This window comes from Microtus oregoni, unplaced genomic scaffold (assembly GCF_018167655.1).
Source record: "Microtus oregoni isolate MIOR12 unplaced genomic scaffold, Mior012 000048F_ref0000485, whole genome shotgun sequence".
Classification (NCBI taxonomy): Eukaryota; Metazoa; Chordata; class Mammalia; order Rodentia; family Cricetidae; genus Microtus; species Microtus oregoni.
In genome coordinates, this window is record NW_024543222.1 from 15265754 (window position 1) to 15279887 (window position 14134).

The following is a 14134-nucleotide window of genomic DNA, read 5'->3' on the forward strand; positions in this document are numbered from 1 at the left end:
TCTAGTTTGGTTTCTGTTGCTGTGACAGACACCATGACCAAAAGTAACTTGGAAAGGGAACAGTTATTTCCTCTTACACTTCCGGGTAAGCATCCATCACTGAGGGAGATCACAGCCGAAATCTCGAGGCGGGAACTGAAGCAGAAACCGCAGAGAAACACTGGTTACTGGCTTGCTCCCCCAAGCCCAGTCAGCTGTTTCTCTCATACAGCAAGGCATACTTGCCTAGGGTTAGCACTGCCCACAGTGGGCTGGGCCCTCCCTCATCAGTGAGCAATCAAGAATAAGCCCCACAGACCAGTCTGAGGGAGGCAATGCCTCAACTGAGGCTCTCCCTTCCCAGGTAGGCACAGAAATAAGTCAAATGCTCTAAAAGAACTCACTGGGGCAGAGGCAGGCAGATCTCTGTCAGTTTGAGGCCAACCTGGTCTACAAGAGCTAGTTCCAGGACAGGCTCCAAAGCTACAGAGAAATGCTGTCTCAAAAAAACAAAAACAACAACAACAAAAGAACTCATTGGATAGGCTGGAGCGATGAGTCAGCCATTTAAGGCTAGGCTCACCACCAACAGGAGTCCATCAGAGTATTTCAAATAGTGTAGACTTGCCATGGATCAGTAGAAAATCACATGACAGACTATTAACTAGGTAATCAATAGTCAGAAGAAAGGCTGTGTGTGTGTGTGTGTGTGTGTGTGTGTGTGTGTGCATGTGGAGGTCCCCAGTGTCATTTCAAGCACCATTCACCTTGGTGGGATTTTTTGGTTTGTTGTGTTGGGGTTTGTTGGTTTGATACAGGGTATCACTGAGTAGCACTGGCTCCCCTGGGCTCTGCAGAAGAGGCTAACCTCAAACTCACAGAGATCTGTCTGTCTCTGCCTCCTTGGTGCTAGTATTAAAGGCGTGTACTGCCATGCCTGGCTCCCCCTTGGTTTTTGGCACAGGATTTCACATTGGCTTAGAGTTGGCCAAGTAGACTGAGCTGGCCGGTCAATGAGTCCCAGCAATATGCCTGTCTTTGCTACCCCAACTCCGGGGATCATAATTGTGAGCCACTACATACGGCTTTTGCCCATGAGACCTAGGGACTGAACCCGGGTCCTCATGCTTGTAAGGCAAGCCCTTACTGATTGAGCTAGCTCTCTAGCCCTAGATGTTCTTTAGTTTTGTTTTATTTGAAACAGGGTTTCTCTGTGTCCTGGAACTTGCTTTGTAGACCAGGCTGGCTTCGAACTCACTGAGATCCACCTGCCTCTGCCTCCCAAGTGCTGAGATTAAAGGCATGCGCCACCACTGCCCAGCCTCAAGATGTTCTTTTTTATGGAACAGGAGTTTTGGAAAAATTACATTCTAAGCTCAAAATCCACCTCCCCTGTTGTAAACCTACATTTGGTTTACAGAACTCCAGTGAACACGTCGAGACTTGAGTTGACACACCCTACGTGACAGAGCCGTTCAGTGTATAAATTAACCCCAAATCCAGCATTAATCATGCTGTGTGGTTGCTATAGCATGCAAACACGGCTTTAAATTGTTTTAACACAGCTTTGGGTTGTTTTAATAAAAGTTTCCAAATAATTAATAACTGGCGATGGTTCGTCTCGATGTCAACAGGACAGGTTGTAGAGTGACCCAGGTGTGGAAGCTAGCCTCCGGGACTGTCTGTCTGTGACCCAGCTGTGGAAGTGAGCCCCTGGGACTGTCTGTCTGTGACCCAGCTGTGGAAGTGAGCCCCTGGGACTGTCTGTGACCCAGGTGTGGAAGCGAGCCTCTGGGACTGTCTGTGACCCAGCTGTGGAAGTGAGCCCCTGGGACTGTCTGTGACCCAGCTGTGGAAGCGAACCTCTGGGACTGTCTGTCTGTGACCCAGCTGTGGAAGTGAGCCCCTGGGACTGTCTGTCTGTGACCCAGCTGTGGAAGTGAGCCTCTGGGACTGTCTGTGAGGGAGTTTCTGGACAGGCTCGTTGGGGTGAGAAGACCGCCCTAAGTATGAGTTGCAAGATTCTGTGGAGTGGGGGTCCCAGACTACATAAAAACAAGCAAGGGAGCTAGCCTTCCTCCCTCTCCCTCAGCTTCCTCACTGCAAGTGCCATGCGACAGTCACCTCAAGCTCCTCTTGCCATGCCTCCCCCCACTAGAAGGGACTGTACTCTCAAACCATGTGCCAAAATAACCCCCTCTCTTTTGTGAGACAGGGTACCTGGCTGTCCTGGGTCTCACTAGACCAGGCTGGCTTGGTCTACACACGCATGACTATCTGTCTCTGTCTCCCAAGCGCTGGGACTAACGGCACGTGACACGATGCCCGACGACCTTCTTTTAAGTTGCTTTATTAGTTATTTGGTCAGAGTTGCAAGAAAGGTGACTGATGCATAGTCCCGCAGCATCCTAAATTACCAGACTAAATCTACAGGACTGCTGAGCTTTTAGGGTCAACGTGTAAGGTATTACCTCTTCCCATCCCTTGGTTTTCATTCCCGCTGACAGACTCTCTCATCTTATACCTGATATGGCAGACCATTTCCAAGGATGGCCTGAGCTGAGGGTGTACATCAGTGGTAGTGCTTGCCTTATATTTGCAAAGCTATGAGTCTGAACCAGGGTCCGGGGAAGAAGTCAAAGATGATCCAACAACCCCTCCCATGGTGCGAACCTTTTGCCACTCCTTCCCTGAGAGATGGAGCTTGTTTTCCTCCTAGTGAATCCAGGCTGATCCTGTGTCTTAAAGTGACCAGCAAGAAACAATAGGTTTGACTTATATAGATCTAGGCTTGAAGGGGCCTGACAGCTTCTATTTTCATGGTCTTGCTTGACAGCCACAAAATCAAACTAGAATAGCCCACCGAATGGTGAGCGATCACTGTATGAGAGAAAGGTTTTGTGGGGGAGAATTGAGAGGCTCAGATATAGCGAGAACAAGGCCTTGGACCCACGGGTGAAGATGTGCTCCAGATCTAGCTATGTCAATCATGACAACATTCTATGTCTGTGTGACTCTCTTACCACATAGGACTTTGGGCTGTGACTATTATCTGAAGGATTTCGTGTGATTTAAATTGAACTTTAAATAGCTAGAGGCTGTTCTATAGGTCAGCACAGATGTCTATTCCCACTCTAATTCATCCAACACAATCCCACTAAAATAACAGGGCATGGCCGGGCGCTGGTGGCGCACGCCTTTAATTCCAGCACCTGGGAGGCAGAGACAGACAGATCTTTGTGAGTTCGAGGCCAGCCTGGTCTACAGAGCAAGTTCCAAGTTCCAGGACAGGCTCCAAAGGTACAGAGAAACCCTGTCTCAAAAAATATAAAACAAACAAAAGCACAGGGCATGGGGCAATGTCTAGCGATGGTTGATGGAGAACGATAAAATCTATTAGAAGGAAAGGAGGAAGAGGAAAAAGAGGATGGCACCTGACTTCCCTCCAGCATCACCCAAAGGACAAGAGGGACACATGCTAATAACTTCATCATTTGTACATAATGTGGAAATGAACGGTTGGGGGTGAGATTGATTGATTTTCAGAGTTAGGCCTGGTGCCAGCAGTAGTCTGAGAGGCTAAGGCAGGATTTAAAAGTTTAAAGACAGCCTACATATCTCCAATACTTTAAAAGAAAAAGAAAAAAAAGATAACAAGAGGCCTGGGGATGTAGCTCAGTGGTTGATCACTCGCTCAGTATGCTCAGTATGCACCGCAGTGAGAGGTTCGAGCCCCAGTTATCAACGGGAGAAAGGAGACTTCCAGTTTCACATCCAACTTAAAGGATTCCAAACAGAAAGTTAACTTTCAAAAGTTTTTCTTGTCTGATGAAAAGTGAGATTTTAATAGTTCCTTATTTTATTCTGAGGATGTGGCAAAAAGGTAGACGTTAAACCCGTTAAGCCCTCTGTTTGTGTCTGTATCGACATCCGTCATTTTAATCCCTACTTATTTCCCTCTTCTCTGAGGTTGAAGTTTTACATCATCATAACAGGTAGCACATAACATAGCTCTCAGTTACACAGATATTTTTTTTTTCATTAGGAGCCAGGGTGTCATGTAGCCCAGGCTTGTCTCGAACTCGCTATCTAGTTTGTTAATTATCCTGTACTCTAGATCCTTCTGCATCCACCTCCCAAGGCAGGCGTGTACGTCGGGTTTAGTTGGTACTGGCGATCCACCCCTAGTGCGCAGCCTAGTCGTTTTTTCTTTGCAGCACACCGTAATCTCTGTACAGGAGTCCTATGTGTTTGGGGAATGGCAATGTTCCAAATATTCCTCGATTTTCCTCAGAGGCCTGCGTAGAAATTTCCAGGAGTGGATAATGATCAAAACTCAAAAGACTTTATTAAATTCAACCCCAAACTAGTATTTTACCCTTCGCTGAATCTACCGTGCACAATGCAGAAGGACGGAGGCGCGAAGCCAGACCTTAGCTCCGTCCGCAGAACGCGGTCTCCGGGATCCCTCCCTCCCGGCCCATCCTACTTGGTGCTCTTTGGGCGTGGCCCAGTTAGCGTGGCCGACTGGGCGTGGCGTGTGTGGGCGAAGGCGTGGCTGAGAAGAGGAACTTCCGATTGGATCCAACCCAACAATTTCCGGTAGCACTCGACAATTTCCGGCCACGGGCTCCGCCTCCGCCGACGCACCTCGGGTATTTCCGACCTCTCTCGGGGTTTTCCGTCTCTTCCTCGTTTAGCACTCTCCACTTCGGCTATTTCCGTGTAGCGCTCGGAGGAACTCGGCAGCCACTCGGCCTCCCCCATCCCCCGGTAACGGTCGCTGGTGAGTTTAAATGAGCCGGGGCTGGCCGGGCCGGAGCCGCTACGGGGGGGGCCTGAGGCACTGCAGAAAGTGGGCCTGAGCCTCAAGGATGACGGTGCTGCAGGAACCTGTCCAGGTAATGCTAGCGCCTGCTCCGAGGCCTGGCGCCGTGCCTGGGTCGCAGGCAGCGAACAGCCACTTCGCGGCCTGCTGCGGCCTAGGCCCGGTTTCTCCCGCCTCCCTTTCGGCGAGCCCTACCTGTCTTTCGTCAGTGCCGAGGCCTGGCCCGCGGCCTCAGCCGAGGTTTGTCCCGGTCTCGCACTACTTCTCGCCTCTTGTGCGAGCGCGGTTCGGCGGGAATCACTCGGTTTCCGTCGGCCCTGGCGTCCGGCCATTCCCCTCCTGGTAGTCGGGGGCCCTGCCAGCGGTGGGAGACTAGGGGCCGAGATGGCGCCCCGAGTGCTCGGCGCCCCGGGGGCCGACACAGGAGCGCTTTAGAACCGAGCTGGTGGGATTTCACATTGGTGGGGCAAGTTTCCTGGTGTTTTCTTTTACGTGAGCTGGTCGAGGGAAGAAGGTAAAATTATCCGTATTTTTGATACTAGTTTTTGTTTCGGTGGCGGACTTTCCTGTCCACGTTACCGTTCTCGCTCAGTGGATTTCCCACCGGACAATGACGGTCCGAGGAGGGAACTCCTAGGCCCGCTGCTGCGGTGCAAACACCCAACCAAGCAGGGGAGTGGGCGACAGGGCAGGACTGGGTTTTTCCATGACCTATCATTGGGTATCGAGAGGCATTTTATCATGCATATTTAGAAGGCGTTTAAGAAATTAGAGATAATTGCTTTCCCGTCCATTTCACTCTTCGTCCATTCCTTAACCACACCAAGGTATGCTTTGACGCACACGCTGCTGTTGTCAAAGTGTGTGATGCCTTGCCAAGTCATTTCCCCCGCTGCCACATCTGAAACCTTTTGTCCCTTGGTGATGGACCAGGTTTGGGAGATTTGTTGTTCCTCCGTATGATCTTTGACATGACCAGAGTTGGCCTCCATTAAATTATTGCCATTAAGCCATAAACTTTATTTTGAAGTTATAAAGCAAACCGATTTTAGAAATGGCTGCGAATGGCCTGAGGTAAGGCTGGCAACAAATGGCAAATATTTTAATGCGTCAGAAAGGCATTTCCTTAGCTTCCCAACGCAGCAATTGTTTTCCATGGTTAGCCTCATCGCCTGCGTTTACATGGTGACAGCTATTAGTATTTGAATTAATGTAATTCTGGGTTGTATCTTCGCAACTGTACGTGCCGTCGTACGTTGTATCAGTTCTTCCAAAGCTGTGTTTCTTTCCAAATTTCTCTTCCTAGTGTAGAGTCCCTTGTATGACCCTTTTGAGGCCTAACATGCAATTAATTCGGATAATTAGGTTTTTTTTATTTTATACTGTAGTTTTGCTGATTCTTTTGCTTTTCTGGATCCAAAAGGCTTCTAAAGTATGATATGATAGTTGCAGTGAAAGCGTGTAAATCACTAATTTTAATTTATATTAAAGCGTACGAGAGTAGACTATATTGTTTATGGGAGACAGAATCCAGCAGGTTTCCGGTTCATCTTTAAAATCCTGCTAGCAATAGTACACTTATGTCCCTTTATTTTCCTCCATAACTTTGTTCATCAGAGTGTAGGATAATGGTAAGAAGTTTTAGGGTGTGAGGGGGTGAGAATTTGGGTTTTCATTTATAGATACAGAGGCAGGAGGTCAGTAGTTCAAGGTTATCCTCAGCTACTGAGTAAGTTCAAGGCCAACATGGGCTGCCTGAGACACAGTCTAAAAAGCCAAACAAAACCCCAAGCTAACAACAAAAGAGTAGTTAAAGGGGGGTCTCAGACAGTGGGAAAAATGAGCTAACTTCGAGCAGGAATGCTGTTGAAGATGAGAAAGACCTGGTATCAAAGAATGAAGGGAAGCAATATTAAGATAAGTGTTTTAAAAATTACTCATTCCGCCGGGCGATGGTGGCGCACGCCTTTAATCCCAGCACTCGGGAGGCAGAGGCAGGCGGATCTCTGTGAGTTCGAGACCAGCCTGGTCTACAGAGCGAGTTCCAGGACAGGCTCCAAAGCCACAGAGAAACCCTGTCTCGAAAAACCAAAAAAAAAAAAAAAAAATTACTCATTCCATATATTGGGATAAAAATAGTGTTGAAAACATTTTCTTTGTTTTGCTCCTGGTGATCTAGTCACAGGACAAAGTTGACACAAATAATGCTCAACTGTTTGTTCCTACTTTTCCCCCCTTTACAGATTTTACATGGACTACCGAGCAGAATGTGCCAAATAGACTTAAATATAAGCCCTTCCCCAAGTTAATGCTCATAGAAAAAGTATTATTTTGTATTTGAGTCCTTACCCCCCCCCCAAAAAAAATCTTTCCTATTTCAAAGCAAAATTTTCTTTTGTGGCAGGTCTCACTATATAGCCTGGCTGGGATTAAAGGCATTCACCAAAGTATTAATTTGGATGCTTGTTAAAAGTTCACTTGATAAAATTGGTGGTGTTTTTTGTTGGTAGGGTGTTTTGTTTAACATTTGCTTCTTGTGAGTGCACGTGTGTGTCAGTCTTGGTGGCAAGCATCTTTACCCTCTGAGCCTTTTCACTACTCTGTTGTTGCTTTAAGAGGGAGGCATTTTATATAGATGTATCAATTGATAAAGCTATATCAACTGTTTCTGTAAGTGAAGCTTCACAGAAGTATCGGATAAAATTGTCAACAAGCCTTTTGAAAATGATTTTAATATGCAATAGAGTAACTGGATATAAAAACCCTGCGTGTTAGCCTGCTTCTGAAACTCCAACTAGAAGCAGGAAGATGCTGAGTTCAAGGTCAGCCTGAGCTACATAAGACCATCTTTTAAAAAAAAAAACAAAGTAAAGTAATTTGGGTACTATTTATATACATATTCTTTTGGAGTTTTATTAAATAATGAAGAAATACTTTTGGCTTGGGGTAAGATTTCCCCAAGTGTCATCTAAGATTGATTGAAAGAGTACCCTACTTTGGCTCTCTGTGAGAGGTACCGTGCTCAGGAGTAAGCCAGCAGTTTTAGAGTCAGAGGGATCTAAAGTAGTAGTGGAATGGGAAAGTAGGTAAAGGGTTGTAGAAGTAGAAACACATTCAGGAAATAACCTGGGAAGTGGAACCGTTGAAACATGGGGTTGGGGCTTCCTGGAGTTGGTATCAAAAATGATTGCCTTAATTTTATTTTGGTGGTACTATTTTAACAATGAAAAATCCAGCTGGATGTTGTGGCTCATGCCTTTGATCTCACCATTTGTGAAACTTGTGAGATCAAGGCAGGTAAATCTGTTAGTTCAAGGCCAGCCTGGTCTACATAGTCAGGGCTGTATCATGAGACCCTTTCTCAAACAAAACACAATTCAAAACTTCCCAAAGCTAAAACTAATCCCTTAGAAAAATAAAAAAATATATATATGCTTTTCTGCCTCTTAGGATTGGGGGAGGATTCAAAAGGACATTTAAGAATTCTGATTAGAAGAAAAGAAGTTGGAGATAACTTATGAAACTACCAACTATAAAGACATAATTCCTAATCTTAGGGTTCTAGTCCTGAGAACATGGAGAATGATTAGCAGGAAAAATTGGATGTTAAGTATGCATTTGATTATACAGATACTAATACAGGAATTCAGGAAAGAGATATCTTTGTAGGTCAGGAAAAAAAAGGAAATACTTGCTTTTGAGCAAGTAGAATTTGAAACCTAAGAAATTGGAAAGGAGGAGGAATATTCTTGGCATGAAATGGCATAAGCAAAAGCCCAAGGATGAGAGTGTTATTTAGGGAGAAACAGTAAAATATTGTATTCTTAACTAGAATAGAAGCTGAAAACAGAAGGGTTTGAGTAACCAGAATCAGATTACAGGAGACTTCACATTTAAGATGGAAGATTTAGATTTAGTGTATTAATAGTGAATCTTGGACTGACTTTGTACCCTCTTTGTAGCCCAGGCTGGCCTATAACTTACTATGCTCTTCTCTTTGCCTCTGGAGTGCTGGGGTTATGAACTTGTACCACTACCCCTGCCTTCAAGACAGTTTTAATAGAGCTGTGTTGGGACCAGGAGGAAAAGACAAGTTAGATACATAGACTGGAGGATGGCCCGCTACTTGGTAATGTGGACCAGGATTTTTAATTTTGGCAGGATTGACATTTTGGAGAAAGTGGAGTGGGTTCTATGTGTATTAAGGAGTGTTTTACTGCATCTCTGTTTATTTACCAGATGCCTCCTCCATTTTGAGACCAAAAATGCCCCCCACCAGACATGGCTTAATGTGGGGTCAGAAAACCACCTAGATACAGAACCATCTTACAGAGCTGGGTATGATGGCAACGTGCCTGCAATCCCGGCACTTAGGAGATAGAGGCAAAAAAGGATCAAGGAATTCAAGGCTTGCCTCAGCTGTGTCGTAAGTTTGAGACCAGCCTGGGCAAAATGAGACCCTGTCTCAAAAGCAGAAACATAAAAAATAACCTATCAGATAGGTAAAAACTAGAGTTACTGAAATTAGATAGTAATGTATGAGATAAATTCTGTAATTTGTGACATTTTTTTGTTAGGGTTTTTCCCTTTCTCCCATTCCCTCTCCCTTCTTTTCTCATACCTTACTTTTTATAAAGCTTTTCTTTCTTGTTGTTTTTCTGGCCTTAAAACAACTTTGTTTTTCTTTTGTCAAATATAAGACCAAACAATTCATAGCAGTCACATTTAAATCTGAGTACAGTTTACATTTAAGATACTTGAGCTGGGGCTGGAGAGATGGCTCAGTGGTTAAGAGCATTGCCTGCTCTTCCAGAGGTCCTGAGTTCGATTCCCAGCAACCACATGGTGGCTCACAACCATCTGTAAAGAGGTCTGGCGCCCTCTTCTGGCCTTCAGGAATACACACAGAATATTGTATACATAATAAATAAATAAATATTTTTAAAAAAAAAAGATACTTGAGCTGGGTGTGGTGGTGCATGGACTTGGAAAATGGATGCAGGACCGTGAATTTAAAGCTAGCCTAAGTTACATAGTGAAAGCCTGTCTTAAACTATACAAATAAAATTTTATTTCAGCAAGTTGTGACAATGTAAGCCTGTAATCCTAGCATTTGAGACACAAAGGCAAGCAAATAAGGAGTTCAAAGGCATTCTCTATTACATAACAACTTAGAGGCAAGTTTGTGCAATGGGGCTCCTTTTTTCTTTTGTTTTTCAACAAAACCTCACTTTTGGGTCTCTTCCTTAGTTTACTAGCCCACTTTTATTCTTGGGAATGCTTTTTCTTCTCTCTCTCTCTCTCTCTCTCTCTCTCTTTTTTTTGGTTTTTCAAGACAAGATTTTTCTGTAGCTTTAGAGCCTGTCCTAGAACTCGCTCTATAGACCAGGCTAGCCTCGAACTCACAGAGACCAGCCTACCTCTGCCTCCTGAGTGCTGGGATTAAAGGTGTGTGCCACCACCACCCAGCTGCTTTTCTTTTTCTTAGGATTTGTGTGTTTATATATGCACATGCCCCTACATGCCTGCAGGTGCCCTTGGAGGCCAGAAGAGAGCCTTGGATCACATGGAACGTAAGCCAACAGGTAGTTGTGAGCGGCTCCATGTGGTTGCTGGGAATTGAACTCAGGACCTCTGGAAGAACAGTTAGTGCTCTTAACCTCTGAGCCATCTCTCCAGCCCAAGTTGTCTATTTCTATTCCATACTTAACGTAGAAGACACAGCCTTTCTCCATCTCCCCTTGTGGTAGCCGTGAGAATCTTCACCTAACCTGTACTATTTTTTTTCTTAAACTCTACTTAGTACAAGTTATCCTCAAGCTTCAAAAACAAGACCCCTCCCCCCCAAAAAAAACCCAGTTTGATATTATCAGAATAGATGGTAGGACTAGGAGAGGCCTCAGTCAGCAGAGGAATTGCTGCACAAGCACGAGGACCTGAGATTGGATTGCTAGCAAACATGGAGAAAGTCGACTATGGCTTAGCTACCTAACTCAGCCTCAACAAGTTCCAGGCTTATCAGAGGGACCCTGTCTCAAGAGGACAAGGCAGAACAGGATGGAGATGGACACCAGATGTCTTCCTCTGGCCTCTGCACACATGTGCACATGTGTATACAGTGTACAGCTAAAAAAAGTTATTCGTTTTTAAAGGTGAAGAACAAATGAGGAAGACACCTGACATCAACCTGGCAATGCTCAAGCACATGAATGCATGTACATACAGTGTACACAAAGAATACATAGCAAGTAAGAATTTACAGCTTTATGCTGTTGGTTCATCTTTTATCTGAAAACACCCAGGACTAGATCGTTAATTTCCTCAGTGGAATGTCTCCTACAACATTTTGTTAGAAAGGAAGGAAAGAATGCTGCTCTGTTTGGCTTCCTAACTTTGTTTAGCAACTTCTCTGGCTTTTAATTTGTAGAAATGGTGCCCTGGGTGCTGTTTTAGGAGAGGCCTACACCATCTGTTGGACAGGGTGCTGAGTTTAGCTCTGGGTTCATCATTAGCTCTTGATTTGTAATGCTAGAGAACAGTCCATTCCACATCCCTTTCCCTCAGTGAGTGGCCTATCTATCACCCAGGCATCGATACCTAAGCACAGATTTGGGGTGGCCCATCTCTTTGTTGATGCTAAGAAAGGATTGATGTTCTGGGTAAATCTTCATTATTTTTTTTTTTATTTCTTATTTTGGGACAAGATCTTATTATTCGCCCACGGCTTTCCTGGTTCTATTTAGCCCGTGTGATTAAGGCTCAGAAGTGATTTGTTCTCATCAATGTCAGAGGAATCATTTTTATCTCCCTGAATTTGGCTATGAGATTGTAATAAACATTCAAGAAATAATTGCTAAGTTGAGTTAGAATTAATTTCTTCTGTCCTGTTGTTTTCTGAGTGACTCTTTGGTAGATTGCTACAGAATCCAAAATTCTTAAGTTCTCAAAGGAGAATATCTGAAGTGTATCACATATTTTAATCTTAGTATCAGATATATTTTATATTATGCACTGTTTACCCCCAAACCCAAAAACTCCATTACAAAATTAGAAAAAAAATTTGCTTTTTGTCCTCTCATAACTAGTATTCATTGCCCACCTTCAGTCCTTCCTCATCTCCTTACATTTTGCCTATTGTTCTTTTCTTCATATAATGCTATACCTACATGAACATTTGTTTATGTGCATACATGTATTATTGATTAGAAAAGATTTTTTCTGAGATTGTGTAAACTCAGTATTATATACTTTAGAATAATGTTAGGTAAATAAATAGTGATAGTTTAGAATAATACTTAGGTCCATCCATTTTCCTGCAATTTAAAAAAAAAATTTTAGAGTAGAATAGTATTCCATCTTTTATGTATACCAAATTTTCATTATCTGATTCGTTGATGGACAACCAGGTTGGTTCTAGTAATTTTTTTATATTGAATAAAGCAACAATAAACTGGGCTGCAAATATCCCTGTGGAGGAAAGGGTATAGGGCTCTCTGGGTATTTCCCAGGAGTGAGATAGCTGAGTCTACAATGACTGTTAATTTGCGGCTTCACCAACAGTGGATAAAGGTTCCTTTCTCACCATATCTCTCTGACATTTGTTGTCAAGGTTTGTGGTGATGGATAGCCATTCTGACTTTTTGAAAACTGCCTCTTCGGTTCATTTGTCCATTTGTTAATGGGTAGTTTTATGGTATTTAATTTCTTTTTTTTTAATTTTTTATGATTTATTTATCTTTATTTTATGTGCATTGGTGTGAAGGTGTCAGATCCCCTGGAACTGGATTTTCAGACAGTTGTGAGCTGCCATGTGGGTGCTGGGAATTGAACCCGGTCCTCTAGAAGAGCAGTCAGTGCTCTTAACCACTGAGCCATTTCTCCAGCCCTGGTATTTAATTTCTATAATTCTTTGTAAATTCTAGATGTTAGCCCCTCGTCTGACTTGTGGCTGGTAAAGATTTTCTCTTATTCTGTGGGCTGTTAACTCTACTGATTTATGAGTTTGGGAGTGTATTTGTTTTGACAGGGAGTGTCTCACTATATATATCAGACTGACTTCAAACTTACTGGATGCACCTGCGTCTGCTTGTTGGGCACTGGGATTAAAGTATTTGCCCGCACACCCCCTTGATCTTTGGTTGCTTGCTTGGTTTTGGTTTTTCAAGACAGGGTTTCTCTGTATAGCCCTGGCTGTCCTGGAACTTGCTCTGTAGACCAGGCTGGCCTCGAATTTACCGAGATCCTCCTGTCTCTGCCTTATAAGTGCTGGGATTAAAGGTGTGCCTCATGACCGCCCGGCTAGTCTATAGCATGTTAAACACCTGCCCTGGAGTTCATGCTTACCAACCCATATGTTTGATTTTTAAGATTGAGCTTCCAGCCAGGCAGTGATGGTGCATGCACGCCTTCAATCCTAGCCTCCAGGAGGCAGAGGCAGGAGGATCTCTGGATTCAAGGCCAGCCTAGTTCACAGAGTGAGTTCCAGGACAGGCTCCAAAGCTACACAAAGAAACCCTGTCTCAAAAAACAAACAAACAAAAAAGTTTCCAAACTGTATGATTTAAGAAAACAAAATCAATCAGGCGGTGGTGGCGCACGCCTTTAATCCCAGCACTCCGGAGGCAGAGACAGGCGGATCTGGAGGCCAGCCTGATCTACAGAGCAAGTTCCAGTATATGTTCCAAAGCTACAGAGAAACCCTGTCTCGATTTAAAAGAAGAAGAAGAAGAAAAGAAGAAGAAACAAAATCACCCGATGAGTGACCAAACCTTTTGAAGAAGCTTATTCATAATCTCTTATTGCTAGTAGAAATTTGAATATTGCAGATATTGTAGTTAATAAACAAAATGAAGAACTTTAAGTTGGCTAGGTATCTTTTATTTGTGTGTGTATGTTTGAGTGTGCATGAGCATGCATATGGGGAGTCAGAGAACAATTTTCTGAAGTTGGTTCTCTCCTTCCATCATGGGATCTGGAGACCAACTTAGGTCATTAGCCTTAGTGCTTTTATCTGCTGAACTTTATATTGTTATGCAAAGTCAGAATCATGTGGCCATCAAGATAGGTGCGCTGTCTGTTATGTTTAGTGGATGAATGCTGTTTCCAAAAGCAGTAAGCAGAATAAGAGTGCTGAATGATGTGAAGGTACATGCAATACTCTAGACCAGAGAGCCCTGGACTGTTTTCCAGGTATGTATGGACCAACCACTATTGTAGGCTAAGCTGACTGATTGTCCGTGAGTCCCTGGAATCTCTTAGTTTCTTCCTGTCCAGCCTTGGAATTAGAAGCCTACACCGCTGTGCCCATCAGACTCAAGTCCCAGTGTT

General features: G+C 44.0%; 1 protein-coding gene across 4 annotated transcripts in view; it reads left to right on the forward strand.

Moving 5' to 3' along the window:
- The first annotated feature begins 4722 nt into the window (after window positions 1–4722).
- Cdc27 (cell division cycle 27) overlaps window positions 4723–14134 on the forward strand; it is a 56088-nt gene continuing 46676 nt past the window's right edge. For 3 of the 4 annotated variants that reach the window (XM_041635777.1, XM_041635778.1, XM_041635780.1), the window contains exon 1: window positions 4723–4880. In XM_041635777.1, coding sequence (XP_041491711.1) covers window positions 4854–4880 — 27 coding nt within the window. In that variant the 5' untranslated portion in view covers window positions 4723–4853. The remainder of the gene's footprint in view (window positions 4881–14134) is intronic. The other variant, XM_041635779.1, reaches the window with a different exon arrangement.